The sequence below is a fragment of the Mauremys mutica genome, chromosome 5, assembly GCF_020497125.1.
Source record: "Mauremys mutica isolate MM-2020 ecotype Southern chromosome 5, ASM2049712v1, whole genome shotgun sequence".
In the NCBI taxonomy this organism is placed as follows: Eukaryota; Metazoa; Chordata; order Testudines; family Geoemydidae; genus Mauremys; species Mauremys mutica.
The window spans coordinates 1,149,356-1,176,689 of NC_059076.1; the positions used below are offsets into that span (position 1 = coordinate 1,149,356).

At 48.7% G+C, this 27,334-nt stretch overlaps 1 protein-coding gene across 1 annotated transcript in view; it reads right to left on the reverse strand.

Moving 5' to 3' along the window:
• Positions 1-24,904, reverse strand: part of LOC123370666 (growth-regulated alpha protein-like) — a 270,997-nt gene extending 246,093 nt beyond the window's left edge. Inside the window, exon 1 of the mRNA XM_045017354.1 lies at positions 24,786-24,904. Coding sequence (XP_044873289.1) covers positions 24,786-24,867 — 82 coding nt within the window. The 5' untranslated portion in view covers positions 24,868-24,904. The remainder of the gene's footprint in view (positions 1-24,785) is intronic.
• Between the last annotated feature and the right edge of the window lie 2,430 nt (positions 24,905-27,334).

Sequence of the window (27,334 nt, forward strand, 5' to 3'; positions counted from 1 at the left end):
GTGTATTTACTGTGGCTACACAAATTCGACTTCATAAGGTCGAATCCACAAATTCGACTTAAGTAGATTCGAAATAGTCTTGTAGTGTAGACAAGGCCTAAGTAACAGAACTGAGGAAAAGCCCAGCAGCTTTTGTATGAAAAACAATCCATGACGGCAAGGAAAAGTGGAGGATTGTGGTCCTGCACTGGACAGAAGTCCCTGAGATTCTTACTCATGCACTGTAACAATGTCTGTATACTAAGGAGATGGGCATTTTATGGTGATTAGATCATGCAGACACCTAAGCATGGGAACAAGATGGTAGCATATAAAATGTGAATTGCACTGAAAAATGTATAGAATTTTCAGAGATTCTTGGGACAATGAACATATTTTGAATGTAAAAATGCCTAGTGCCCAAAGGTTAAGATGACAATTTCTTATACACAAGCAGTTTTTGATGAGTGTAGCACCCATGGAAGCTGTCTGGAAAGCTGGCCTTGTAATTGTTTTTAATACAGAATGTATTAGAGCTGACCTCTTTATAAATGAGTGGGAGATAACTTTCTTTGTGAGAGCATGTTGAGTTCTTCATTCAAAGTAATTACTTTGGAAATTAATGTTTTGGCAAATGTTACAGGCATTCCATGCTTAGATTTATCACACTAAATCAGTTCTAGTGGAAATCTACTGACTGCTTTGCAGGAAACAAAAACTAATTGAATGTAATGAAAAAAGGTCTTGTTAGAACATGAGCTGTGGATTTCGGGCCATATTTTCAAAGACATTTAAGTATCTAAAGATGGAGGTAAGGCACCCAGTGAGATTACAAAAGTACCTAGTTGTCTAACACCTATTGAAATCAGTGCTTAATCTGGTTAGATGCTTTGGAAAATCCCACTAGGCACTTATCTCTGTGTTTAGGTGCCTAAATACTTTTGAAAATCCAGGCCTTAATACTTGAAAAACAATATACTTCCCATGGGCAACTCTGTGAGTACATCTTTTGTGCATTAGTGTGATTTGTTTGGACAAATGGGTTTTGGGCATAACAGCCATCACTTGTGCATACAGGTGGTAGTGAACAAAAATACATGCACAGGTAGCTTCTATGTTACACAGAGGTGCTAGGGGTTGAAACCTATCAGATCTATTACCCTTATTAATATCCCAGCATAGAATCATAGAAGACTAGAATTGGAAGAGACCTCAGGATGTCATCTAGTACAACCACCTGTAATACAAGAACTAGGGGTCACCAAATGAAATTAATAGGCAGCAGGTTTAAAACAAATAAAAGGAAGTTCTTCACGCAGCGCACAGTCAACTTGTGGAACTCCTTACCTGAGGAGGTTGTGAAGGCTAGGACTATAACAGCATTTAAAAGGGAACTGGATAAATTCATGGTGGTTAAGTCCATAAATGGCTATTAGCCAGGATGGGTAAGGAATGGTGTCCCTAGCCTCTGTTTGTCAGAGGGTGGAGATGGATTGCAGGAGAGAGATCACTTGATTATTCCCTGTTAGGTTCACTCCCTCTGGGGCACTTGGCATTGGCCACTGTCGCTAGACAGGATACTGGACTAGATGGACCTTTGGTCTGACCTGGTACGGCTGTTCTTATGTTCTCAAAGCAGGACCAACCCCAACTAAATCATCCCAGCCAGGGCTTTGTTAAGATGGGCCTTAAAAACCTCTAAAGATGGAGTTTCCACCACCTCCCTAGGTAACCCATTCCAGTGCTTCACCACCCTCCTAGTGAAATAATTTTTCCTAATATCCAACCTAGACATCCCCCCTGCAACTTGAGACCATTGCTCCTTGTTCTGTCATCTGCCACCACTGAGAACAGCCTAGTTCCATCCTCTTTAAAACCCCCCTTCAGGTAGTTGAAGGCTGCTATCAAATCCCCCCTCACTCTTCTCTTCTGCAGACTAAATAAGCCCAGTTCCCTTAGCCTCTCCTCGTAAGTCATGTGCCCCAGCCCCCTAATAATTTCTGTTGCCCTCCACTGGACTCTCTCCAATTTGTCCACGTCCTTCCAGTATTGCATCTGACGTAATACTCCAGATGTGCCGAATAGAGGGGAATAATCACTTCCCTCAACTGCTGGCAATGCTTCTACTAATGCTGCCCAATATGCCATGAGCCTTCTTGGCAACAAGAGCACACTGTTGACTCATATCCAGCTTCTCATCCACTGTAATCCCCAGGTCCTTCTCTGCAGAATTGCCGCTTAGCCAGTCAGTCCCCAGCCTGTAGCAGTGCATGGGATTCTTCCGTCCTATGTGCAGGACTCTGCACTTGTCCTTTTTGAACATCATCAGAATTCTTTTGGCCCAATTCTCCAGTTTGTCTAGGTCACTCTGGACCCTATTCCTACCCTCCAGCATATCTTCCTCTCCCTGCAGCTTAGTGTCATCCGCAAACTTGATGAGGGTGCAATTAATCCCATCATCCAGATCACTTATGAAGATATTGAAGAAAGCCGGCCCTAGGACTGACCACTGGGGCACTCTGCTTGATACCTTCTGCCAACTAGACAATGAGCCATTGATCTTTACCCATTGAGCTGACGATCTAGCCAGCTTTCTATCCACCTTACAGTCTATTCATCTAATCCATATTTTTTTAACTTGTTGGCAAAAATATTTTGGGAGACCGTATCAAAAGCTTTGCTAAAGTCAAGGTATATCAGGTCCACCGCTTTCCCCGTATCTACAGAGCCAGTTATCTCATCATAGAAGGCAATTAAGTTGGTCAGGCATGACTTGCCCTTGGTGAATCCAAGTTGACTGTTCCTGATCACCTTCCTCTCCTTCAAGTCCTTCAAAACGGATTCCTTCAGGACCTGCTCCATGATTTTTCCACGGACTTAGGTGAGGCTGACCGGTCTGTAGTTCCCCAGATTTTCCTCCTTCCCTTTTTTAAAGATGGGCACCATATTTTCCTTTTTCCAATTGTCCAGGACCTTCCCCGATAGCCTGTTTTTCACCACTGAGGGCTGCTCACTTCCTCCCCATACTCTGTTGCCCAGTGCAGCAGTCTGGGAGCTGACCTTGTCTGTGAAGACCAAGGCAAAAATAGCATTGAATACTTCAGCTTTTTCCACATCATCTGTCACTAGGTTGCCTCCCTCATTCAATAAAGGGCCCACACTTTCCTTGACCACCTTCTTGTTGCTAACATACAAGAAACCCTTCTTGTTACCCTTCACATCCCTTGCTAGCTGCAACTCCGATTGTGCTTTGGCCTTCCTGATTACACCCTTGCATGCTCAAACAATATTTTTATACTTCTCCCTAATCATCTGTCCAAGTTTCCACTTCTTGTAAGCATCCTTTTTGTGTTTAAGCTCACCGAAGATTTCTCTGGTAAGCCAAGCTGGTTGCCTGCCATATTTCTATTCTTTCTGCACATCGTGATGGTTTGTTTCTGCACACCTCAATAAGGCTTCTTTAAAATACATCCAGGTCTCCTGGACTCCTTTCCCACTCATATTAGCCTCCCAAGGGATCCTGCCCATCAGTTCCCTGAGGGAGTCAAAGTCTGCTTTTCTGAAGTGCAGGGTCCGTATTCTGCTGCTCTCCTTTCTTCCTTTTGTCAGGATCCTGAACTCGACCATCTCTTGATCACTGCTGCCCAGGTTGTCACCCACTTCTGTTTGTGAGCAGCAGGTCAAGAGGAGCACGACCCCTAGTTGGTTCCACCAGCACTTGCACCAGGAAGTTGTCACCAACACTCTCCAAAAACTTGCTGGATTGTCTGTGCACTGCTGTATGGCTCTCCCAGCAGATGTCAGGGTGATTTAAGTCCCCCATGAGAACCAGGGCCTGTGATCTGGAAACTTCTGTTAGTTGTCTGAAGAAAGCCTTGTCTACTTCATCCTCCTGGTCTGGTGATCTATAGCAGATGCCCACCATGACATCACCCTTTTTGCTCTTGCCTCTAAACTTTAACCCAAAGACTCTCAACAGGCTTTTCTCCAGTTTCATACTGGAACTCTGAACAATCATACTGCTCTCTTACATACAGTGCAACTCCACCACCTTTTCTCCCTACCTGTCCTTCCTGAACAGTTTATACCCATCCATGAGAGTGCTCCAGCCATGTGAGTTACCCCACCAAGTCTCTGTTATTCCAGTCACATCATAGTTCCCTGACTGTACCAAGACTTCCAATTCTTCCTGCTTGTTTCCCAGGCTTCTTGTGTTTGTGTGCAGGCACCTACGATAACTAGCTGATTGCCCTTATTTCTCAGTATGAATCAGGAGGCCTCCCCTGCTGCACCCTCCTCCTTGTGTTTCCTCCTGGTATCCCACTTCCCCACTTATCTCAGGGCTTAGGTCCCCATCCCTCGGCAAACCAAGTTTAAAACCCTCCTCACTAGGTTAGCAAACCTGCCTGCGAAAATGCTCTTCCCTCTCTTCGTTAGGTGGATCCCATCACTTCCTAGCAATCCTTCTTCCTGGAACAACATCCCATGGTCAAAAAATCCAAAGCCCTCTCTCCAACACCATCTGCGTAACCACGCATTTACCTCCACAATTTGATGGTTCCTACCTGGGCCTTTTCCTTCAACAGGGAGGAGGGACAAGAACACAATTTGCACCCCAAACTCCTTTATCCTTCTTCCCGGAGCCACATAATCTACAGTGACCTGCTCAAGGTCATTCTTGGCAGTATCATTGGTGCCCACGTGGAGAAGTAGGAAGGGGTATCAGGCCAAGTGCTTGATCATGGCTCCAGTGTCACTTCTGTGTCTATAGCTCTCTGATCCCAGCCAATCTAATCTTAAAAAAAAAAACAGTCAACCAAACCAGCACATCAAATTATGTTCAGCCAATATCAGAGACTTAATTTTCTTATTTTATCACTTCACAAGCTTTGTTCCTGAACCCCGACCTTCACACTGAGATTTAGGGATACACCTCTCTCCAATTTGAAACAATCTTCAGTTCTACTTGGGGTTTCTGTGGCTATCCTTGGTAATAGAGACTATGTATGTCCAGGGTCTTTCTCAAACTTTTGCATACCTCCATCTCCACTCAGATGCTAAACCTTTTACACATATGTTGTTCCAGCTATACCTGTCTCCCTATAGAGCATATTTGAACCATGTTCTCCTATTATACATTTCTAACAGTTCATTATTATCTGAACTGGTATGTTACTTGGTTTGTTCTGGTAATAACCTCATGACAATGGAAATCACAGCTTTGTCATTGTGCCCAAAGATTATGGTACTCAGACCATGTTACCATTCAGAATACCCAAACCGTGATGTCACTTAAAATCAAGTTGAAGGAATATATGTTTGCTGCAGCTTTTAAGTGTTTATTGTTAAGCATCCAGTGGTTCTTTTGTTAAGAACACTATATAAATATTATAGTTAGAGACTCTCAATTTTTTTTTCTATAAGCAATGTTCAAGGCAACTCCTTCTGAGCTAAGGGCCTTTGTGGTCCCCAAACGATGGGCAAAACATTTTATATTTCACATAGAATATTTTATTTTCTATTATTTTAAAGAGACTCCTGTAACTCCTGTGTGAAGAAACATGGTAGGAGAAGGAGAAGCTTTAATTTACTAGGCAGGATCACTTTAGGTGACAAGGGAACATTTGATTTTACTTTATAAGATTAAAAATGGATACAACATCTTAATAAAAAAGATTAACAATATCTTGGTTAAGCAATGGCTAAGAGTGGGGAAGGAGACAGGACACCCATAAATATTGTAAGTATGTGAAAACTAAGGTGGAGAGGTAACATTTATGGTGGTACAAAGAGAGTAATAGTATGAAATTAAAAAGAAAAAATTGGAATGAATATCAGGAAAAACTTTATGTCAGTGCAACCTATTAGGCTGGCAATGAAAATAGTAGAAACCTCACTATTTGAGAGTTTTAAAAATGAGAGAAAGCTCAAGGAAATATATTGTAGGGACCATTCTGCACAGGCAGTCGGACAGACTAGATGACTGAATGTCTAACACCTCTAGTGTTTATGATTCTATAAGGAAAATGTTCAAAGTTGCCAATTTTTAATTTTTCTGAACTTTTGGAGAGTGCTTTGTTTTCCCCCTCTCCTTCCTTGCCGACTGTACATAATGCCCCATTTCTGTATATTTCCACACATTGGTCTATTTGCTACTGTTATGCAAGATTATCAATTATATCAATTTAAAAGAAAGCACACTAGATACTACCTGAAAGACAGCATGCAAGCACAGTTTAAACCAAGTGTTTTAGATAGAGTATTATTAATGGCCTATACACATTAAAACCCTCTTAACTGTATATGTCAATGCTGTGTGTCATTAATATCTTTTTTTTTTAAAAGTGTGCTGATCAAGTGTATCACTTCACGTATCCACAATGCTACAGTAATCGAATAGACATAAAACTAAATGGGAAAACAGCTCATCTATTTCCTGGATGAACACATAGATGATAATACAACACAGGCAGAGCATGCTGTCAGCCAAGGGCTCAATCTACTTCATTCATGTCACTGCTTCCAATGTTCCATTCCCCATAATGACATTTCTGTGCCAAACAACGCTGATTTAGTAATCGCCAGACCATCATTCCCAGAAGCACTGGCTCTTCGAGGGCAGCATATGACGTTTTAGCATTGGTAGTTCTGTGACTAAAGAAAGGCATCAGTAAGTAGTTGAGGTAGAAGATATTTTATTCTCTGCTAATCGCTAACATGTGCAGATGACTCCAGTTTATCCTTTAGTCAAGAATTCTTTCATTTCTAATTCTAGGAAAAATCATATATTTTTTTACAAGACAGACTGTCCTGTGGGAATAATACAAGAATTAAACTAATTCCCATATGAATTCCCATTGGTGTAAACTCTGACACCTAGTGGTTACATGGTTACAAAGATTTTTGAGAAGGCATGCCTAACGTTTGCCACCTATATCTTTAAGTTCCTAAATAAGTGGCCTGATGCTCAGCTCCCCACAGCTCCCACTGAAGACAGCTGCTCTCTCATGAATGTAGTTCTTGCAGAGGAATTTATGTGTATTTGCCACTTCAGATGTCATCAGCTATGTTCCTGCTGTGTGGCCTCCAATTGTTCTCGCATTAGATAATGTTTTCACCCCTCAGCCATAAGGCCCAGAAGCGTTTATCTGATAGATAACTGGCATTATCTATCAGAAAGATCATTATGGAGATTATAATGCTAACATTAGCAGAAAGATTTGAGGATCTTATTTCTTGTGACTAATTTTCTCTATTTTACATTATGATGGTCTTAGCTAAATCCACTGTTACTGTAGTAGGTGTGACATTTTTAAAGACTAGTTTGTGCATTTCCCGTGTTTTTTCCCCAAAGTACTGTACTGCTGTTTACACAGACGTTGCACAAGAACTGGAAATATGTAATAGTGAGGATCAGTAACATTTAACTAACATAGCCCCTAAACTCATGTAGTTGCTGCCATCTAGTGTTTAGTTTTATACCATGCATTGTTTTCTAAACAGACCTGACAGGGACTTTGATTTCTGTAATTGTCCCATAATAGAGGTTGATTTTATGGGAGTGCGAAGGGTGGGGGAGTCGCTGTGATATACAATCTTGCATACAGGTAAATGAGATCACAATGACTGTGCAGAATGGGAACCTTTAGATCTTGCTTTGACATAAATCTCAAGACTGAAGGTCCAAAAACCTGGAGATTTTTTGAGTAATATGCATTTTTTTCATTTATTTGTGTGAATTATGTGACCACTGAAAGCAATAATGAGCTGGAAAATGAATAAGTAATCACAAACTATTTTCACTTATGTTTTGGCACACAAACCATCTTTTAACATGGAGAATTTGTTCTTTTAGAAGGATAGTGTGTATTTTCTCCTCCAGATGAGTAAAGTGCAGCTCTGCTGATGAACCACTTATCTGTGGTGTTGCAGGCATGAAAGATAGCAGATATCTTGTTTAACCATCCTTTTTAATGCCTCGCCATTTAAATGTTTTAACATAACAAATATCTCTGAAATATTAATCCAAAGAATTCATACTTGTTAGTTTTTCCCATGTGTTTTGCATTAATGAGATGTAGATTGACTCACATGCATGTTCCTGTCTTACACAGAGTACAAACCTTTTGAATAATGAAATATTTCAGGTCTATAATGGACCAGGTTATGGAACCCAGCATAGTAGGAAGCTAATAGCTGTGTGGCTCTGCTGACCACTAACGGAAATCTGCTACCAGGACAGTTGTACAGTACACCCCACTATTCTTTGCAAAATCACTACAGGCAACATCTAAGAATCCAGGGTCACGGACCTGGAGAAGCCATAAATGACAAGCATTCACCATAAACACCTCCATTTTCTTGTGCTTGGCAAAGTATTTCCCCAATTTACAATAGTAGTAGTTTACATTAAATTAATCTCTTTTCTGTATCAGTCGAAGTTGTGTATCCACACTAAATACACTAGTTCGACTGTGTGAGTCCACAGTAACGGGGCCAGCGTCGACTTTGGAAGCGGTGCACTGTGGGACGCTATCCCACAGTTCCCGCACTCCCCGCTGCCCATTGGAATTCTGGGATTTCCCCCCAATGCATGCTGGGGGGAAAAATGTGTCGAGGGTGGTTTTGGGTAACTGTCATCGTTGAACCGTCAATCACGCCCTCCCTTCCTCCCTCCCTGAAAGCGCCTGCGGGCAATCTGTTCATGCACTTTTCTGCTCAGTGACAGCGCGGGCGCCACAGCACTTTGAGCACGGATCCCGCTGCAGTTATGGCCGTTGTCAACTCCTCGCACCTTATCGTCCACCTCTTCCACAGTCAGCTGCTGAGAAATAGGGCTACTTTTCAATGGTGCTGCGAGCACTGGTGGACCATGGGGGACGTTTTACCAACATCAACGTTGGGTGGCCAGGCACAGCGACAAGGAACTCTTCAAGTCCCAGCGAGCAGTGAGCAGCGTGACCTGTGACTGTTCAGTTTCTTTACAGAGAAGCTGAACCTGCCCCTGTTTCTTTACCAAGTTACTGTTGACTAGCATCTGCAGTTACATACCCCGCCCACCCCGCTTCCCCAACTTCCAACACACGTTTAAAAATAAAATACATGTTCCACTGTAACTTTACAAAGGTTTCTTTATTGATGACTTTGCGTTACAGGGTTGAAACTGGGACACGGACTGTGCTGGGTAGGGTGTGCAGTGATGTAAAGACCGCCTGTAAACTCGAGGAATGACAGGCTCCTGCTCCCAAAGCGGTCTGCAGTGCCGGACTGGATGTTTCAACGGAGCCTGCCATCCCTCCTTTTTGGGACTCTGTGTGCGGGGGCTATGTGGCCTTTTGGCGGGGGAGGACGGATACAGATTCCTCTGCTGCGTGGCTCTGTGGTCCAGGACAGGGACCGTTGCATGAGATCTGTAACCCCCCTCCCCCGCTACAAAGTCACGTACCCCCCCACCCACACAGAACCTGCAAACCACCTCCCATACCGACCAGGGTGCGTACTGACTGCAGTGTGTGTGTGACCTGCTGCTGATCCTGCCCCCATGTCTGTACCCTGGTAAAGGTGATTGTCCTGTCAAATTACCAACCCCCTTCCCCCCCTTCAAACACAGTCTCCTCTAAAAGAACATGACAGAAACAGTAATTAACAGAAAAGTATTTTTTATTATCAACTAGACAGTTAGGGGATGAAACTGGGATGGGGGCTTGGGTGAGGCGGGAAGGAAAGGACTTCTCAAAATTTAGGGTATGAGAGCTTTTGGGTACTTGAGCACTCTGCTGGGGTGCAGTGACAGTTTACACGGCCTCTGGCGCCCCTCCTTCTGGTTATTTTGGGTGAGGGGGGTATGGGACTTTGTGGCGGGGGAGGGCGGTTGCAGATACACTGCAGGGGGCTCTGTCCTCCTGCCTGAGGTCCTGCAGAACATGCACAAGGCGCAGAAGCATGTCCGTTTGCTCCCTCATTAGTCCAAGCAGCGTTTGAGTCGCCTGCTTGTCTTCCTCACGCCACCTCTCCTCCGTTCGCTGTGTGAGCGCTGGTACAGAGAGAGGGTCTCCCTCCACTGGCTCTGCTGGTCCGCCTCGTCTCGGGAGCACCCCATAAGTTCAGCGAACATCTCGTCCCATGTCTTTTTCTTTCGCCGCCTAATCTTTGCCAGCCTCTGTGAGGGGGATGCTGTGGCAGGTCTGGAGACAGTCGAAGCTGTGTGATGGGAAAAAGGGAGTGAATTCCTTGCAAAGATAAATTTTTGCGAACAATGAACACAGTCTAGTCTGTCTCTGTGAATTCTGGGTTGAGATCCCAGTGCCTGATGGGGCAAAAACCATTTTCGCGGCTGGTTCTGGGTAAATGTCGTCAGTCATCCCTTCCTCTGGGAAAGCTACAGCAGACAATCATTTCAAGCCCGTTTTCCCTGGATTGCCCTGGCAGACGCCACAGCGTGGAAACCATGGAGCCTGTTTTGCCTTTTGTGCCTGTCACCGTATGTGTACTAGATGCCGCTGACAGAGGTGGTCCAGCAGTGCTACACAGCAGCATGCTTTTGCTTTTGCATGACTGCAGAGATGGTTACCAGCCATACTGTACCATCTACCATACCATAAATTGGTAATAAGATGGGCATGGTTACCAGTCCTTTTGCACTGCACCATTTGGTGCTGTCATAAGTGCCCCTGGCTGCTCTAAGCCAGGGGCGCAAAAGCCAAAATTGGGAATGACTCCCTGAGTCAATCCCTCCTTTTTGGTATCTAAAAATAGAATCAGTCCTGCCTAGAATATGGGCAAGTGTACTAGAGAACCACTGTATCAGAGAACCAGAGAGCACAGCTGCTCTGTGTCAGATCCTGCATAGATTATGAGCTGTATGCCATTCACAGGGGGTGCTCCTGCAACAACCACACCTGTTCATTCCATTCTTCCCCAGCCTTCCTGGGCTACCATAGCATTGTCCCCCCACTTGTGTGATGAAGTAATAAAGAATGCAGGAATAAGACACAGTGACTTGTTAGTGAGAAATGAGTGGAAGGCAGCCTCCAGTTGCTATGATAGTCCAGATTAAGGAGTGTGGAGGAGAGGAGCCCAGCATCCTGCTGCTAGTCCAGGGGCAATTGAATCTTTTCTTTACACATGAAGGGTGGGGGCTGATGAAGCTCAGCTGTGGGATACCTTGCGTCCTCAGCCCCCTGTTGCTATGATGACGATGGTTATCAGCCATACTGTACCATCTACCAGGAAAAATTAGGGCCAGGCGCCCTTGATTGACCTTACTGATGCTAGTCAGCATGGTTACCAGTCCTTTTGCACTGCCCCATGTGCCAATAGGCTGATGATGATGATGGGTATCAGTCTTATTGTACCATCAGCCATCCACAGCATGGGGGGAGCAAGGATGTTGGTGTTGAGTGCTGCACCATCACGTCTATCTGCAGCATTCAGTAAAGATAGGGTGACATGTAAAAGAGTCAAGAGAGGATTGTTTTCCCTTTCACTTCTGGGGGTGGGTGGGGGGGCTGCATAAATTGCCGAGCTATGCCCTGACCCACCGTGGACACTGTTTTTGACCCTAGAAGCATTTGGAGCTCAGCCAAGAATGCAAATCCTTTTCGGAGACAGCAGGAACTGTGGGATACCTTGCGTCCTCAGTCCCCCCTCCCTCCATGAGCGTCCATTTGATTCTTTGGGTTTCCGTTATGCTCGTCACGCAGCAGCGTGCTGAGTCTCTGCTATGCCGTCTGTCCGGAGATTTTTTAAAAATACTTTGGACCAGGCGTAACATTACAGTAATTCCCCTAATTAGATGCAGGAGTCTCCGAGCGAGATCACCCTGAGGACGGTCACTGAAGGAGATAGAGAGCGCATGCTGCGTGAAAGCCAGCACAAACCAGGGCCCTATGCAGCCGTGCTCGGGGAGGCAATGCTCCCTGAGTACCTCATGAAAGCCTCGCGCGGAAAAGTGTGCTACCACGGAGCACCCAATAAGGCAGCTTTCCCCAGGAACCTCCTGCGGAGGCTTTTCGATTACCTCCAGGAGAGCTTCGTGGAGATCTCCCAGGAGGATTTCTGTTCTATCCCCATATATAGAGAGACCTCCTTTTCACATACTTCAGATTCCTGTTATATTAAGAATAAAAGTTTACATGGTTAAAGCACTTACCGACTGCTCCTTCCCCTGATTCAGGATCCGGGTTAATGGCCAGGGACGGTTGGTAGGGGATCTCCGTGACGGTGATGAAGAGATCCTGGCTGTCGGGGAAACCAGCGTTGTAAGCGCTGTCGCCTGCCTCGTCCTCCACAAACCCTTCCTCATCTTCCCCATCCGCGAACATCGCCGAGGAACTGGCCGTCGACACTGTCCCATCGTCAGAGTCCATGGTCACTGGTGGGGCAGTGGTGGCAGGCTCCGTAGCATCCGTTTGCCGCTTTGATTTTTTGGTAGCCTTGTCTCAGCTCCTTGATTTTCACGCGGCGCTGCGTTGCATCCCGGCTGTATCCTCTGTCTCTCATGGCTTTGGAGACCTTCTCGTAGGTCTTTGCATTCCGTTTTTTGGAGCACAGCTCCGAAAGCACAGACTCCTCGCCCCACACACCGATCAGATCCAAGAGTTCCCGGTCAGTCTATGCTGGGTCCCTCTTTCTATTCAGAGATTACATGAACTCCTCTGCTGGAGAGCTCTGCATCGCTGCCGGTGCTGCTGAGCTCGCCCCGATGTCCAACCACGAAATGAGATTCTAACTGTCCAGACAGGAAAAGGAATTCAAATTTTCCCGGGACTTTTCCTGTGTGGCTGGTCAGAGCATCCAAGCTCGGACTGCTGTCCAGAGCGTCAACAGAGTGGTGCAGTGTGGGATAGCTCCCGGAGCTAGTAAGTTCGATTTGCATCCACACCTAGCCTAATTCAACATAGCCATGTCGAATTTAGCGCTACTCCCCTCGTCGGGGTGGAGTACCGAATTCGAACTAAAGAGCCCTCTAGGTCGAATTAAATGGCTTCCTGGTGTGGACGGGTGCACGGTTAATTTGAATTAACGCTGCTAAATTCGAATTAAAGTCCTAGTGTAGACCAGGCCTTAAAATTCCTGAACAGCCATCAGCATTTCATAAGCTAAGGAAACACCTGGTACAACTGTCAATACACAGGTCCTAATTCCAAGGTGAAAGGGATATAAGCTGCAGGTTGTTGGTTAGGGAGATAAAGAGGCCTAAGCCCTGATCCTGCAGTAGGCTGCACAGGCCCCATTGGCTTCTTGCTGGGGGTAAAGCTGAGTGGAAAATGGAATTTCCCTTTCCTGGGAAATTCCAACATTTCAAAATTTGTTTCTCTCCCCCGAGGAATTATTTGGCATGATCAAAATGAAACAAGAATGTGAAAGAGGATCGCTTAGAACATTTTTCATAGAAAATTTAATTGAAATTAACACTTCCCTATGCCTCTGAGTTCATCAAAACTGCATTTTCCAATGGAAAATTGTTCTGTCAGGATGTTTTAATCTCTCGGGCGCAGGCAGTGCTTTGCCTGCCCAGAGCAGCTTGTAGGACTGGAGCTTAAGTGAGTGCAACTTACACTGAAGGTGGGAAGAAGGCATACGATCCACTAAGTCCTTGGTGTCCAGATTTTTTACCAGGATGACTCACCAACTGCGTTTTGTCTTTTTTTGCAACTACCTCCTCCACCGCCACCTCCTCCTCCTCACCCCACCCAGTAATGACCACCCACAGCAGCACCCTCCACCCCAGCACCACAATCCTAATCCTAGCCCAGTGCAGAGGGGGCAAGGGGTCTTGGAGAGCAAACTCAACCCCCTGCCATGGCTCCTGTCCTGTGAGGCTGGGTCCACTCTCCACTCCGGCATTGTGACCTGGTGCACAGCACTGCACGGGGCAATCTGAGTGGTGCTGCAACCCTGTGGAGCAGGTTGCAATGCCCAGAGCAGGGAGCTGGGCCCACCCTGATGGGACAGGACCTGCCGCTGTGGGATGAGTGTGTGGGGTGGGTTTACTCTCCAGCCCCTCCCCCCATCATGCTTGGAGAAGTGTATGTTTGCTTAGAGTCCTGATGGTGACCCGTCTACAACCTTCCTGCAACAGACCCACTATTTGGGAAACAGTACAGCAAGGTACACTCTCTTGGATCATTTCTTGGGTAGGGAAAAGTTGCATTGGTTTTAAGTATCAGAGGGGTAGCCGTGTTAGTCTGGTTCTGTAGAAGCAGCAAAGAATCCTGTGGCATCTTATAGACTAACAGACGTTTTGCAGCATGAGCTTTCGTCGGTGAATACCCACTTCTTCGGATGCAAGTAGTGGAAATTTCCTGGGGCAGGTATATATAAGCAAGCAAGAAGCAAGCTAGAGATAATGAGGTTAGATCAATCAGGGAGGATGAGGCCCTGTTCTAGCAGTTGAGGTGTGAAAACCAAGGGAGGAGAAACTGGTTCTGTAGTTGGCAAGCCATTCACAGTCTTTGTTTAATCCTGAGCTGATAATGTCAAATTTGCAGATGAACTGGAGCTCAGCAGTTTCTCTTTGAAGTCTGGTCCTAAAGTTTTTTTGCTGCAGGATGGCCACCTTAAGATCTGCTATTGTGTGGCCAGGGAGGTTGAAGTGTTCTCCTACAGGTTTTTGTATATTACCATTCCTAATGTCTGATTTGTGTCCATTTATCCTTTTCCTTAGAGACTGTCCAGTTTGGCCGATGTACATAGCAGAGGGGCATTGCTGGCATATGATGGCGTATATTACATTGGTGGACGTGCAGGTGAATCAACCGGTGATGGTGTGGCTGATCTGGTTAGGTCCTGTGATGGTGTCTCTGGTGTAGATATGTGGGCAGAGTTGGCATCGAGGTTTGTTACATGGATTGGATCCTGAGCTAGAGTTACTATGGTGCGGTGTGCAGTTGCTGGTGAGAATATGCTTCAGGTTGGCAGGTTGTCTGTGGGCAAGGACTGGCCTGCCACCCCAGGCCTGTGAAAGTGTGGGATCATTGTCCAGGATGGGTTATAGATCCCTGATGATGCATTGGAGGGGTTTTAGCTGGGGACTGTATGTGATGGCCAGTGGAGTCCTGTTGGTTTCTTTCTTGGGTTTGTCTTGCAGTAGGAGGTTTCTGGGTACACGTCTGGCTCTGTTGATCTGTTTCCTTATTTCCTCGTGTGGGTACTGTAGTCTTGAGAATGCTTGGTGGAGATTTTCTAGGTGTTGGTCTCTGTACAACCGTATCTGCTCTAACCCCGCAGACAGAGACCAACATCCGAAGAAGTGGCTATTCACCCACGAAAGCTCATGCTGCAAAATGTCTGTTAGTCTATAAGGTGCCACAGGATTCTTTGCTGCTTCTGCATTGGTTTTGTGACACTGGTAGACCAGGTGCCAGCTTATGCCATGGCCCCTAGGACTCTCTGAACACTGACAAATGCAAAGCTGGAAACCAGTCTGGCTCACCTGTATGTTAGCATTGTTAAAATAGATATTAAGTTCATAAGAACATGTTTAGTGTTTTGACTTTATGAAATGTTGGTAAGTTGCTGCATGCTTTAGTCTCGCTTATAATAGCTGTATCCCATGTTTTACAAGGTACTATGTATGTGTTTGCTCTGTAACTATGAAACTGTTTGCTTTAAAACTGGAAAATCCACAGTCAGGAGAGAAGCATTGCCAAGTGTGAAATACTAGTTTACCACAAAAGGTGTCATCTCCTACCCAATGAAAGAAAGCCTGTAGACACCAGACCAGCCACTGTGGAACATCACTGGACAAAGGACTTTGTTGATTGTTTTTCGCACACCCATGAAGAGGGGACATGCACGAACGCTCATCCTATCACAGCTGGAGCTCTGTGGGAAGGGGATAAACATCCCCAACTGGAAGGAATTTTATCCCTATGCAGCTTGAACCCTGAGGGGCAAAGATTTCTAAGCATAAGCAAGGGGTCCCCAGCTTTTTAGCTTGGATTAATCCTAAAGGTTATATAGAGTTTTCATATTACAGCAGTGTCTATTACCTTTTTGAAACCTAAGATTGTACTCATTTGTGTATGTTTACCTGCTTCAACCTTGCAAGTAACTCTCATTTCTTTTCTTAGTTAATAAACCTTTGGTTAGTTTATTATGGTATTTGCTACAGGCTTCGTCTTTGGTGAGAGATCTAAGGTATAGTTGCCCTGAGGTAAGTGACTGGTCCATTGGGACTGGGAGTAATCTGATTATTATTGTGATTTTTGGTGTAAGGGACCATCTATCGTAAAGACAAGTGTCAAGGTTCCTTCCCCCACTCTGAACTTTAGGGTACAGATGTGGGGACCTGCATGGACACTTTTAAGCTTAATTACTAGCTTAGATCTGGTAACACTGCCACCATCCAGAAATTTCAGTGTCTGGGTCACTTTCTGTCCCCCCAAAACCTTCCCCTTCCTGGCCAGCCTTGAGAGGCTTTTTCACCAAGTTCCTGGTGAACACTGATCCAACCCCTTGTATCTTAACACAAGGAGAATTTAACCATCCCCCCTCCCTTCCCCCACCAATTCCTGGTGAGTCCAGATCCAATCCCCTTGGATCTTAACACAAGGAAAAAATCAATCAGGTTCTTAAAAAGAAAGCTTTTAATTAAAGAAAGAAAGGTAAAAATTATCTCTGTAAAATCAGAATGGAAAATACTTTATAGGGTAATCAGATTTATATAGCCCAGAGGAACCCCCGTCTAGCCTTAGGTTCAAAGTTACAGCAAACAGAGGTAAAATCCTCTCAGCAAAAAAGGAACATTTACAAGTTGAGAAAACAGAAATAAGACTAACACGCCTTGCCTGGCTATTACTTACAAGTTTGAAACATAAGAGACTGATTCAGAAAGATTTGGAGAGCCTGGACTGATGTCTGGTCCCCCTTAGTCCCAAGAGCGAACAACCCCCAAACAAAGAGCACAAACAAAAGACTTCCCTCCACCAAGATTTGAAAGTATCTTGTCCCCTTATTGGTCCTCTGGTCAGGTGTCAGCCAGGTTTACTGAGCTTCTTAAGCCTTTACAGGTAAAAGAGACATTAACCCTTAACTATCTGTTTATGACAACAAGTTTGCCTGGGTGGTGAGATAGATCAGAGTACATAAGGGGACTGTCTGTGGCTCCCTGTTAAGGCTGTTACAGTACTTGAGGAATTCACACTTGTTATGTGGTTGGTGAAATCTAGGTATAGACTTCACAACCAGTTTGGGGTTCATGCCCTGTTTCTTGAAAATTCTGCCCTGAGGTTGGCACACATGGTGATGAGCCACTTGAGACAGCTTGACAGGTTTCACTGGAAGTTTGGCTTTGCACGTCATCTCTGAACCTGAGTCATATTTCCTCATTGATTTTCCTAGTCACCTGTGCACTAGAATTTACAGCAAATATTACAGGATCTCCCACAGCAGAGAAAAGATTGTCTTTACCTGCCAACTTCCACCTCTTTTCAGCAAAAGGGTGTGTCATGAATAGTTAGTAAAGGGTTAAAGCATAGTACCTGGTGGGCATCTGACCTGAGGACCAATCAGGGAAGAGAATTTGAAACTCCTAGGAGGGAACTTTTCCCTCTGTTTGGGGGGGTCTTTGTCTTTTGGCCGTTTGGAATTCAAGAGACCAGACGAGTTAATCAAGTCCCTACAAGTTCCACCTTTCTGAACTAATTTCTTCTAGTCAAGATAGTGAGTATTAGAAAGAAAGATACTTTGTGTCCTTATCTAATAATCCTATGTTTGCCAATTTCTGTGTGGTTGTTATTGATTATTCTTAATTCTGCTTGTACTGGTTGTACTGAGAAAGAGAGAGGATTCTCTCCAGAACTTAGCAAGGTTATACCTATGAGTGCCCAGCTTGGATTCATAGAGATTCTGTATTTTCTTTTTATTCTTTACAGATGACCCTTAGGGACATCTTCCCCAAGGAGTTAGGATCAGTGCTGGATTAAGGGGGAGGGGGGCAGAAACTGAGGGTGCTGCAACCCCAGGCCTCTGCTTTCCCGGGAGTTCTCCAATCCTTGAAATATACAGTACAAACAAGGGAGATTTTGATTATATTCCTACTAACACTAAAAAAAAAGAGCAAAACATCATTTGTGCCCCTTTCCAATTTTGTTCCAGCTTCTTAAGTTGAAATTTAATCAATTTCTTTCAGACTTTCAGTTGCTGGTGATGGGGGTGTGAACTGGTGATGCTAGTCACTGGTCGGTGGCTGCTAATTATGGCACTGCACATAGTACTGTTTTCACCTCGCTCCAATGAAATATCTGGTCAACAATTTCCAAGCAGAGGATCGACAGGAAAGCTACATTAGAAAGAGAGAAAATTGTGAGCCAGTTGCCTACACTTACTAGCTTTCTCTGCTGGTACTGCTTCAGACAGGGGTGGCAGCCTTGTAGAAATTTTGGTGGTGCCCAAACTCCGTCCCCCCCCCCCAACTCTGCCCCCTACCTGCCCAAGGCTCTGGGAGGGAGTTTGGGTGAGGGAGGGGTGCAGCGGGATGGGGTGCAGGGGTGAGGGCTGTGGGGTGTGGCTACAGATGAGGGGTTTGGAGTGTGGGAGTGTCTCAGGGTGAGAGTAGGAGTGTGGGGGTGAGGGCTCTGTCTGGGGCTGACAATGGGGGGCTTGGGGTGTGGGAGGGGCTCAGGGTGAGAGTAGGAGTGTGGGGGTGAGGGCTCTGGCTGGGACTGGGGATAAGGTGTTTGGGGTGCTGGAGGGGCTCAGGGCTCGGACAGAGGGTTGAGGGTGCGGTGGGGGTGAAAGCTCTGACTGGGGCTGTGGGCTCTGGGGTGGGGCAGGGCTGAGGATGAGTTTGGGGTGCAGGCAGGCTGCTCTGGGACAGGGGACAGAGAGGAGGACTCCCCCCAGCCCTTTCCCTGCCGGCAGCAGCGAGCTCTGGGGGAGAAGCCCCCCTGTCCTGCCCCCCCCAGCAGCACACTCACCCCCACCACTGTCACTACATGTGCTCCTAAGGCCCCTCTCAGGTCCAGGAATCTCCCCCACCTCCCTCGTGGTGGGTGCTGGGGGTGCTGCATGCGCCTCCTCTCCCGCTGTTGCCCCAACTGTAGCCTCACTGGGGCTGAGGGAGGGGGCTGCCTCCTTGCCCAGCATGGGGCAGGAGCAGTGACTGCGGGCCGGGGGGGGGGGGGGCTGTGCGGCTGGAGGGTCCTGCCGGAAAAGGGAAGGGAAGGGCAGGCTCAGACAGTCTGCCCTGGCAGTGAGATGGGGGGCGCTAGGACTCTGCGGCAGCAGTTGCATCAGGTAGGCAACATGGAGCTGCCCTGAAGAGACCCTGTGTCAGTGCCTCTCTGCTCTGGAGCCCGGGAAAGGTGAGTGGGGGGTGGGGGCAGCAAATCGGGGCCCAGGGACACTCGGGGAAGGCATGGGGGGGCCACAGGTGGGGCTGGGTCTCCTCCCCCCGGCCCTAAATATTCGTGGAGCTGGGCCCCTAGGATCTGAATATTGCTGGTGCCCGAGCACCATGTGGGTATGGAACTCGCCGCCTATGGCTTCAGAATCATCTTCCAAAGATGACGGACCATCTTTCTTGGAAAACAATCATGAAAGTGAAGATACGGATATGAACTTGTTCCCTTAGGAGAGGGCAGAAGACGAGACAAGCATTCCTGAAATCCAGGGCAAAAGCGATGAGGAAAGGGATGATCCACTTTTCCAACCACCTGACCAAACAGAAGGTGGAAAGAATCACAGTGCTAAAGAGGATAGAGTTGCCATTAACATCAAACAAGATCTGTCTAAATGGCCTTCTTTGAGGAGGAGTTTCATACTCAGTGTATCGAGAGAGGTTTACTTTATTTTCAGAGTTGTAACAACAAACTTATAGCTTCCGAGCTGCAGTACAAAGAGCGGAAACAATCTCTCTGCCCTCTTTTCGAACAAAAACTACCAAACAGGGAGTGTTATCTGAGGCATCGGTTGATGTATTCTAGACCCTCAAGAGCGGATTTCTGTTTTGTGTGAAAACTCTTCTCATTGCCTAGCAATCTTAGCGCTGTCATAGTCCCAGGCTTTATCGATAGGAAAAAAGTAGTGGAGAAGATTTGTTCTCATGAAAACAGTGTGGAACATTGCAATGCAATGGTAGCATGGCTAGTGCATTCGCAAGGCAAGAACCGCATGGACAGGACAATGACACAGCTGCTTCTAACACAAAATGGTTGGAAGAAAGTTTTAAGGCATATTGAGACAGTTGTTAAGCTTCTTGCTGAACTCAGTTTAGCATTTAGAGGAAGGGAGGAAGTTATCAGCTCTCCTCAGAATGGAAACGATCTAGATGTTCTTGAAGCCATTACTGAATTTGACCCTTTTATAAGTAAGCATATTAAATGCTATGGAAACAAAGGGAAAGATCCCTCATCCTACTTGTCAGAAATAATCTGTGATGAGTTGTCAGGGCTGAATCCCCACTATGACACTTGGAGTGCAGAAGGTGGGGGCCCGCAAGGATTCTAAAAATTTAATAACTGCCACTCCAGGCTTGTATTAAACTCCCAAGGTTACAGCTTTTCTCTGACCTTGGCTTGGTAAATGCTGCCACCACCCAAATGCAAAAAGACCCCTTGGATACAGGAAGGAGCACTTGGGAAACCTCCCTGAGGAGTACCCTCAAGCCCTTTCACACACACACACACACACACCCCAGGGAAGACCTGAGAAAGAAAACAAAGAAAATTAGCTGTTGCCACCAGCTAATCAAACAACATGCACAAACCTCTTTGGACACCAAAAATCCAATCCTGTTCTTAAAACAGTAAATTGTATTAAAAACAAAAAGGAAGAAAATACATCTTGAATTTAGGCTTTTGCTAGATTTTAAAAGAGTAATTCCAAAAATTAAGCACCCAAAATAGCTTTCTTGAGGGTTCAGCTTAAAGGTTACAAGCAAACAAAAACATCTGGGGTTAGAACAGAGGAGATCCACAAGCCAAAAAAAAGAAATCAACCTGATCACGTCTATCTAAACATTCCCTATCCCAATGATTCCTTCTAGGTATGGAAAATAATTTTTCATACCTGGTTCAAACCTTACACAGAATTGCTGCTTATAGCATTGATGTTCCGTGTCCCTGCAGCCCAGAGAACAACAAACAAAGGGAAAGTTTCTTTCCTAATTTTTAAAAAGTTCTAGCCTTCCCATTGGCTCTTTTGGTCAGGTGCCCACTTTCTTTTCTTTACCTGGGGAACTTTTTACCCCTTTACAGGTAAAGCAAGTAGAGAACAGCTACTAAGAGGGATTTTACAGCTAACTGGCTGGCTGGGTGTCCATCAAAGGGAGCTCCCCCCCCCTTCATTTATCACATGAGTTCTTTGAGCTAATGGGATATAAGGGTTTAGAATTCATTGTAACTGAAGTCAAACAGGTGAAATACTACCCTTTGGTAGTAGACTCAACTTCTGATATCACTCATGTTGATCATTTTTCTGTCATTTTATGATACTGCTTACATGGTGACATGAATAAGTTAGGTTTCTACCAACTGAAAGCCACACAGGCAAGTCACTCTTCCAGACCATGAAGTCTTTATTGGATGCAAACAACACTGGTATTGAAAACTGCAGAGGACAGTCATACAATAATGCAAGTAACATGTCTAGAAAGTATGAAGATCTTGAAGCTCAGATCAAAAGACTAAATCCACTAGCTCTGTGTGTGCCATGGACAACTCATTCTCTGAACTTAGTTGGAACTTACAGCATTGATTCTTGCATGGAAGCCATAAACTTTTTCAGTTTTGTTCAGAAACTATATGGTTTTCTTGCAGCATCACCCAGGTGATAAAAGTTTTGTGCAACAATCTTACCAAAAGTGAACAAGGAACTCTCCTTGTCCTAGAATCTCTGTCAGATACGAGAGGATCCTGCCATGCTGAATCTTGTAAAACAATTGTAGTGAACTATGAGAGCATTCAACATTGTTTGAAAGAAATATCAGAGAATGCTGAGGGAAAGAGTGAAATTCAAAAGGAAGCATGATCATTGTACAAAAGACTTTGCCCACTGGAAACTGCACTTATGAGTAATTTATAGGATGTGGTACTAGAAAGTTTTGACAAAACTAGTGTTAGGGTGACCAGATCACCCAGGTCAAATATCGGGACGCGGGGGGGGGCGGCAATGGGGGAAAAAATGGCGGAAGAGCAAAAAAAAAAAATTCCCCACCCCCGATTCCTTCTCCCTCCGCAAGCGCTGGAGGGAGGCCCGGGAGACTCAGGGGAGCTCAGGGCCGGGGTGAGTGTGAGTCCGGGCTGGCCCCAAGCAGGCAGGACTTGGGCATGGTACCTGTAGGGAGAGTTCAGAGTGACCTGCGGGGCCAGGCGGTGGCGGCTGTTCTCCCCACCTGGGCAGCGGGACTTGAGAGCAGCCACTGCTGCAGCTCCCACATCCCCGGGGGGAGGAAGCGGCCGCTGGCCAAACTTGGCGGCTGCGGCTCTGGTGCCCATGAACCCCCCGAGCCCGGGCCTGCTGCGGGGACCCAGCACGCACACCGCGCGCCCAGCCCCTGGCCAGTTGCGTCTGGGCTGGCTGCCCAGCTGGTGCAATCCCACGGGTGGCCCTGGAGTGGGAGCAGCAGGCCCCAGCCCCCCCATCCTGCTCGGGTCCCATAGGGGAACGAACGGGGCTGGGCTGCCGATGCCTCCGCCGCGGGATTGCACCAGCTGGGCAGCCAGCCCAGACGCGACTGGCCAGTGGCGGGGCGCAGTGTGCGTGCTGCTGGGTCCCCGCAGCAGGCCCGGGTTCAGGCCCGGGCACCACGTGCTTGGCCGCTTCCTCCCCATGCGGCAGTGGGAGCTGCAGCAGCGGTTGCTCCCGTGTCCCGCTGCCCAAGTGGGGAGAACAGCCACCGACTGGCCCCGCAGGCCACTCCCTACTCTCCATCCAGGCACCGCGCCCGAGTCCTGCCTGCTCGGGGCCAGGCCGGACTCACACTCACCCCGGCCCCACGTTCCCCTGCGTCTCCTGGGCATGGCGTGCTTGGCAAGAAGCGGGGATTTGGGGAGGGAGCCAATGGGGCGGGGATGGGGGCGGGGATTTGGGGAGGGAGCCAATTGGGGAAGGAGGAGGCAGAGTCGGGGCGGGGAAGGGCGCGAGCCCTTCCAGGCTCCAGAGCCTTTGCTTGTTTGTCCAGTGTCCCGACCTAACATTGGTCGGGACGCGGGACAAACAAGCAAATATCAGGACAGTCCCGATAAAATCGGGACGTCTGGTCACCCTACATACGGCCAGCTCCCAGACACCTGGGTCCCATCCATCCTTCCAAGTGTAAGGGGACTGTTGTCCCCTTACTAAGACTCAGTGAGGTTTTTTGGGGGGTTGGCTAACTCCCAGTGCCAAAAGAAAGGGGAAGGGATGATGGGAAATAAGGACCCTGAGACTGACAGTCCCCAGGAACAATGAGGAGAGGCCAATGCTCCAGACTGACAGGGCGAGCAGGCTAATCAGGGAGTCAGGAGACCAGGGTCCCGTCCTCCATGTGAGCTGGAATTGCCTGGGTCAGACAGAGCAGGGGCCCAAGCCGAGCTGGGGAGCAGAGCTGTGCCGGATCCAGAGGGGCCAGTAAAGCAGCCCAGGAAGCAGGTGAGAGCTGGGAGCAGAGTCAAAGAAGCAGCCCACAGAGCAGACCTGTGAGAAGCAGCCCATGGGGCTGGAGGCAGAGCAGCCTCCCTGCTGAGGCAGAGTGGAGCCGGAGCTAGAACAGTGGAGCTGGGGCTGGAGCAGTCTGGAGCCGGATGCGGTGATCAACTGGGGCCAGCCAAGAGGGGATACTGGGCAGAGGACCCAGCGCAGAAAGACACTGCCAGCCAAGGGTCCTTGCAGGCCAGACTGGGAGGGGGATCTGAACCCGACAGGGGGCTGGTGCTGGGAAGAAGGGTCCCGCCACCCAACGCCCGGAGGTGTGTGGCCACCACCAGAGCAAGTGTCCAACACACAGCGTCCCTGCAGCACAGCCACGGCCTGAGAAGGAGGCCAGGGACCTACAAGGAACAGACTGAACTGCCCTGACGTTCCAGAGACACTGTTTGTGATGTTCCCTGCCACAGAGCAGGGTAATGTGTTTTCCCTGAACCTTTCCCATTGTTCCTTATTCTTTTTTAAACTAATTGCTGATTAAATAATTTGTATTTGCTTTAAATTGTATGAAATGATCAGTGGGTCAGGGACAGGGGCGGCTCTAGCCATTTCACCACCCCAAGCAGGGCGGCACGCCATGGGGAGCGCTCTGCCGGTCGCCGGTCCCGCGGCTCCAGTGGACCTCCCACAGGCGTGCCTGCGAATGCTCCACCAGAGCCGCATGACCAGCAGACCCTCCGCAGGCACGTCTGTGGGAGGTCCACCGGAGCCACCTGCCGCCCTCCTGGCAACCAGCAGAGCGCCCCCCGCGGCATGCCGCCCCAAGCACATGCTTGGCGTGCTGGGGCCTGGAGCCGGCCCTGCTCAGGGAGGTGCCCAGTGCAGAGAGAACACCCTGGAGTGGGGACACCCTAGCTCCTGTCCTGGGTGACCACAGTAGGGTTGGGGGTCCAGCCGCCCAGGAATCCTGGGCCCAGCCTTGTCCGAGTTAGGAGGGCTCTGCCAGACAGGAGGGTGGAAGGGGAGATCTCCAGGGCAGGGTGGCCTCTGGGGAAAGGGAATGGGAGCAGGACTCAGATCCTTCCACTAGCCCATTTCACCAGACGGGGTAGTGCAGAAGCCAGGGAAGCGCCCTACAATAGCGAACCCATTTCCCGCTTACACACTCCCCAGTGGGAAGCGAGACTCCCCCAGCCCGGTCCGGGTCCCGCCCCCCGGCGCAGCGAGCCCCTCACCCCGGCACAGCGCGGCGCAGGCCGCTAGCAGCAGCAGCAGCAGCAGGGGGCTGCCGGGGGTGAAGCTCCGGGGGCGGCTCATGGTCCGGGCTGGCGCTGACGGAGGCTGGTGCTGGGATCTGGGCTCGGCTCAGCTTTGAGCCACCGCAGCGCCCCGCGGCCGCTTTTATCCCCGCGGGGACCCGGCCGGGAAATTCCCGGGGCGGAGCGGCCGGAGAAACCCGCTTCAGCTGGGACCCGCCTGCCCCGGCCCCAGGCCAAGGGCTGGGCTCGGGGACTGGCCGGGGCCCCGGGATCCCCGCCCGGAACCCCCAATCCAGCCACCTTCACTCCCGCAGTAGCGATCCCCGCAACGAGCCCGGGATCCCCTGCCCTGCAGGGAGCGGGTTTCTGGAGTTTTGATAACCCAGTTTCCTAAGCCCGAAAGCCCCGCGGTTCGCTGTTCATGTTTAATTACCCCTAGAACCGGGTGTGGCAGCGCGGGGTGCCGGGGCGGGGGTGCAGCCCGGGTGCCCCTGGGCGAGGCAGGCGGGCTCGGACCACAGGCTGCCCGTGGGATCTGGCCGAGCTATTTCAGGCTCCAGGTGAAGGCGCCGTGGCCCCAGTTCTTACAGCGAAGCCGGGGTGGGGGAACGGCGGGAGCAGGGCGCGGGAGGGTCCCCCCGCCCTTGCCTGCTCGGGCTAGTTCCCAGCCCCGCGGGCTCTCCCTGGGGTGCAGCGGCCCAGCTCTGCCCCCGCTGCTGTCGCTCCCGTTAGGAGACTGGTTCACTCCTCGGACAGCCCCGCCCTGCCTGAGCGCCGGCGAGCCGCCCAGCAGCCTGGGCTGATGTTAAGCGGCAGGGACCCGGCTTGCTCGGGGGTTATCGCTAGTGCGCAGCAATCTGCAGGCTCGGAAACACGGACAAACTTCCCCCCTCACGGGGGAGCTAAGGGAGCAAATTGGCAGTTCGCTGCTAAATGAACCCCCTTGAGTCTGAGCATGAGCTCGTATTTCACTGTTGACTGTTGGCACCAAAAATCTACTTCTGGTTTGTTGCATCTGGCGGACAGCAACCAAGAAATGTAAACGGCGCCGCTTGTGATAGATAACATAATTTGATTTTGATTCTGTTATGCAATCATTAAGAGTTTGTGACTTGTCTTATCAAACAATACTCTGGTCAATGAGAGATAGGTGGAATGATGCATCAGCAGGTAAATAAACCTATGTACCCACTGTCCCTGATCTTAGGAAAACATGTTGCTATCAGTATGGTCTGATATGACGTCAATAATACTATATATGTGTGGTAAAAATCTTCTTTCGGGGTGTCCTTCCTCTGGCATTAGTCGAGGGGGGCACCCGCTCAGCTGATCGCTCAATAAAGAGTCTTTATAAGCAGGGCCGCCCAGAGAATTCTGGGGGCCTGGAGTCTTCGGCGGCGGAGGGCCCCTTCCATTCCGGGACCCACCTCCGAAGTGCGGGGCCCCCCTGCCGCCGAATTACCGCGGAAGGCGGACCCGCCGCCAAAGTGCAGCCCGGTCTTCCGCGGCGGGGGGCCCACCGCGGGTCTTTGGGGCACTTCGGCGGCGGGTCCCGGAACGGAAGGGCCCCCCCCCCCCGCGCCGCCGAAGACCGGGCTGCAGTTCCGCGGTGGGTCCCGCTTCTGCGGTAATTCGCCTGCTGGGGGTCCTTCTATCCCGGAGCAGAAGGACCCCCCGCAGGCGAAGACCAGGAGCAAAGAAGCTCCTGCGCCCGGCCCCGCAAGTGTTTTCCGGCCCCCCCCGAGCGAGTGAGGGACCCCGTGAGGGACCCCGCTCCAGGGGCCCCGAAAAACTCTCGTGGGGGCCCCTGCTGGGCCCGGGGCCTGGGGCAAATTGCCCTTCTTGCCCCCCCCCCCTCCCGGCGGCCCTGTGTATAAGAAACTCAATTTTGCTCTCTGTGTCTCTCTTTGGAGTAATTGGTTAGCTCCGGGGAGAAACGAGCCCATTTTTGGCTAACACTTGTGCTCCGCTGCCCCCACTCCCACCCCAGCTACCCTACTGTAAAGTCCAGGGACAAATCACTCAGTGCAGCCCGGTGATGTGAAAGTCTCACGACTATTGATTTACATGCACTAACTCAGGGGTTGGCAACCTATGGCACCGTGCCAAAGGCAGCACAGGAGCTGATTTTCAGCGGCACTTACACTGCCCGGGCCCTGGCCACCGGTTGGGTCGGAGGGGCTCTGCATTTGAATTTAATTTTAAATGAAGCTTCTTAAACATTTAAAAAACCTTATTTACTTTACATACAACAATAGTTTAGTTCTATATTAGTGACTTCTAGAAAGAGACCTTCTAAAAACATTAAAATGTGTTACTGGCACGCGGAAGCTTAAATCAGAGTGAATAATGAAGACTCGGCACAGCGCTGCTGAAAGGTTGCCGACCCCTGCACTAACTTAACAGTGAGCAAGACCTTCTGTCTCTCCAGGCTGACAGTGAGAGCTTCGGCACAACTCCTGCTCTGGCAGCCAGATGGGCCGAAGAGAGAAGCCATAAAAATTACCAGACGTTCAAAACAGTAA